At 27.8% G+C, this 3,853-nt stretch overlaps 1 protein-coding gene across 1 annotated transcript; it reads right to left on the bottom strand.

Moving 5' to 3' along the window:
* Window positions 1-2,203: 2,203 nt before the first annotated feature.
* Window positions 2,204-2,374, bottom strand: B0T23DRAFT_317739 (uncharacterized protein; the record flags this gene model as incomplete). Its single annotated transcript, XM_062835020.1, has 1 exon — window positions 2,204-2,374. The coding sequence occupies one exon, from the start codon at window positions 2,372-2,374 to the stop codon at window positions 2,204-2,206; it is 171 nt and encodes a 56-aa protein (XP_062692764.1).
* Between the last annotated feature and the right edge of the window lie 1,479 nt (window positions 2,375-3,853).

Raw genomic sequence — 3,853 nt, 5'->3', positions numbered from 1 at the left:
TCTAATTTAATTTTAATGCTAATTACAGCCGTATTGTTACTTTATTATTAATAACAAGTTTATACTAGGACTTCGAATTCTCAATTTCGTTAATTAAAAATTGTATTAAACTTTCCCTAAATCTCAGAATTAATTATTTAGTAATAAAAGTGTTCTTCTACTTAGTAATTTTTATTAATTACCCCCGGTTAGATAGAAACTGTTATTTTATGATCAGTAAGTTTTGCCTGCTATTGAGGCTATTGGTCGTATATATTACTATGCCTTTAATAAAACCGTTAAATTATAGTAAATTATATAGTAATAGGGTAATAATTAAGCTGGATTTAGGGCGGCGCTCGAAGGACTACGAAGTAACTAGCCTACTCGATAATACTAGGAATTGCTTTATTTTCGAATATAATTAAGGTTATTACTAAATTAGTAAATTAAATTTATTAATATTTTATATATTTATTTTAAATGTAAAGATATTATAGTTTATAATATTTAGTATATAGAAGTATTAAATTAACTATGTCTTATTTTCCTTGTTGAATACGCCGGCCTTAGTGTTAAAGATGTAGATTTTGCTAATGTTAATAATTTGCAGTTCGAGCTCCCGTTGATAATAGGCAGTAGGGTTATATTTATTAAGAACTTTTAGATTGAGGTTAATTTAATTAATAGTACTTTAAGTACTATTTTTAATGTTATATAGGATTCTAACCTTCTTAATTAAGATGTTATTGATGAATAATACCTTTATAGTAATCTATTTATTATGTTCGTTAAGTTTGACCGGTATACTAGGCCTTCTTACTTCTCTAATTAAGAAGACTAAGATCGTTTTTGTAATATTGTCCCTATTTTCTAAATTAAACGAGAGTTTAGGTCTTACCGAAATGCCTAGTATATAAGAATATAGTTTCCTTTAATTATTATATATACTATTATAGTATATAAGATATAAGGTTCTACCCTTAATATGGCTGTATTAGATATTTTAAAGAGGGACTTTTAAGTTGAACTTATATATATAATATGTAGTAGAATCAAAACTTTATAAAGCCTTATATTTAATATTCTTTTCGATTTGAGCGTTCTACGTATAATATTTAACCGTATATTTATTATAAGAACAGTTGATAAAGTAAGGAGATTATTAGAGAAATTTCTAATCCCGGGTATTTAAATACTAAAATTCCGGGCACCCGGCATTACTATTTCCGGTTTAATACCAACTCTAAATAAATATAATATATATAATACTTTTAAGTATTCCTTCTATTAATAGTATTTGTAGTTGCTCCTTCTATTTTATTTCGTATTTAATATTTCTAACGTATAGATGTCTCTTTATCTCCCTCTTTCTCTTTCTTTCGTATTCGAGTCTTTATTACTTTTATTAACTATCTATTATTAATTATTAATTATTAATTATTAATTCCTAACGCTATTATATTAATTATTTTTAAAGATAATAATTCAGAGTTTGAATAACGCTTTAATAATATACTTAAAAAAGAAGAAGAGTATTGTAATTTAATTGTTATTAAACGTTAATATACTATTATTATTAAAAGTTAGGTTGGTACTAAAACAGTATTACTAGCCAAAAATAAACTTCTTTATAAGAAGACTATAATTATTTCTAATTTTTTTCTCCCTATCTATTCAAAGTAATATATTATTTTTATTATTAATTACAATTCAGATTATTCTAGTTCGGGATTTAAATAACTAAATCTTACTATTGGTTTATAAAAAAAAAGGAAAAAAGAAGAAAGGAGTTCAACTCGACTTATTCCGCGCACCCTAATCGAATATTTTATAGTATACCCTTTTTTAGAACAACCGTCAATAGTACCGAGAGATAGTACGTCTTACGGCGGTCTTACGTCTCCTATTCCCTAGATCGGCCACACACGCAGTCAATACTAAGATTTAAAGATGAGAAGGATTTGAGAGAGGTTAATAGTATAATAATTGAGTGTTTAAACGAAAAATTAGTTACTAGTAGGGAATTAAACGCGAGAGCTCTCTATATATTTATATTAGTAGTAGTAAGAATATCCTCTATACTACTATACTAGGGGCGTCCCTATAGTACCCTAGGGGGGGCTGGTAATAGTAGGGTAGTTGGAAGTAGACTATATAGGCTAATTTGAGCGTTTTAAGTGTATTTACTATATTTGTAGTTGAGTTTATAGTTAAAATAGAGTTAACTTGCCGATACGCACCAAAAACTTACAGGTACGCACTTTGCCAGAAAATTGGGGCGGTTCAGCTGATGATACCTGATATTGTAAATCCCGTTTTTACCCGCAAAATTTCGTCTTTTCAATGTACGCGACATCGCTCTACCTTGGTTATTTCTTTTATTCTTTTTCATACGGCCATTTGTACCAGCACTCTGCGCTAGTATTTTACACTGTATTATACTATACGTAATTATATTATATACAATTATATTGCACTTATCTATACTATCTATACCTATTCAATCTATTACTTCAATGTACGTTTAATCGTTATATTTAATTAATTTTTATACTAATCGATTACTATAAATGCCCTCTATTAAGTGCCCTCGTTATATATTATACTTATTATACTCGTTGTATTCCTTTATTTCGACCTTTATTTCCAATGCTTCCTTCAACCCTGAAATTACTTGGACTATCCTAGCAGACGATCCCTTCCTTTATTTTAACCCTATTAACGAATATAATAAATTATTCGCCTACTTTATTAATTTCTATTGTTGCTATTATTTTAATATTATTATCCAACGTACCTAAAAGTTTAAGAAGCCGGGCTACGAGGGTGATAATACTATTATTAAATTAGTATATTATTGTAACTATATAGAATCCTACCTACTAGTTGTCGCTAACGAGAATTTAAAGAAGCGTTCTATATTACGAAAGAAGGTACATTATTATCCCTTTAGAGTAGTACTCTAAATTAAAAAGTATATAGAATAGAAGTAGACTGCCCGGGCTATGAATCTAATATACGAAGGCTACCCTTTATTATATACTTTAGAAAGCTATATTATATTTTATATTAAGGTATAGAATTATGAGGTTAACCTAGAAGTGAATTACTTCCTTAAAGGCCTTTTATTATAATGGGACTTTACGATACAGATAATTCTCGCTACGGTTAAAGAAAAATACCCTGAGATTCCCTAGATTTATAATAATTTTAATAATATATATTAAATAGTATGCTATAATATAAGGTAAGGGTACGATGATATATAGTTATTTATTAAACGGTTAAACGACGATTATAATAGTAAAACTCTCTATTATATTTATTTAAACTTTAAAGGTGAGGGTGAGGATATATTGCGCTATACGTTCTAATTAATTAACCGGCAGCGCCGAATATAAATGAAGTTCTTATATACTATCCTTATTGATACTACGTATAAGACTAACCGTTACTATCTCCCTTATATTCAGGAAATAATCTTTACCCTAAAAAGAACCTTTATATTAGTCTTTTAAATAATATTTAATAATAAGAAGGAGGAGGGGTTTAACTTTTTAATTTAGTATATTAAAGAGGGAGTTAATAGGTTTAAAATCCTTTACCTAGCGGTAGTTATAATTAATAGGGACCCCTAGTTTACTAGTATAATTGATAAGACCTTCTCTAATATATAATAATAATGTTATATTTAGTATATTAATTGTAACGTTGTTAATTACTTTAAAAAAGATTAGGTAGTACGGCTAAATTACAATAGAGAATAATGTAATAAGGAGGATTTTAAAGATTTAAAATAGTGTAATGCCTGGGTTATAATAATTACGAGAGCTAAGGCGGGATTCGACCCCTTGCTAGATAAGGTCGCTAA

This window comes from Neurospora hispaniola (genome assembly GCF_033458365.1).
Source record: "Neurospora hispaniola strain FGSC 10403 chromosome Unknown B0T23scaffold_4, whole genome shotgun sequence".
Classification (NCBI taxonomy): Eukaryota; Fungi; Ascomycota; class Sordariomycetes; order Sordariales; family Sordariaceae; genus Neurospora; species Neurospora hispaniola.
Note: the sequence above shows the minus strand (reverse complement) of the source record. Positions and strands in the feature narration are given on the sequence as shown.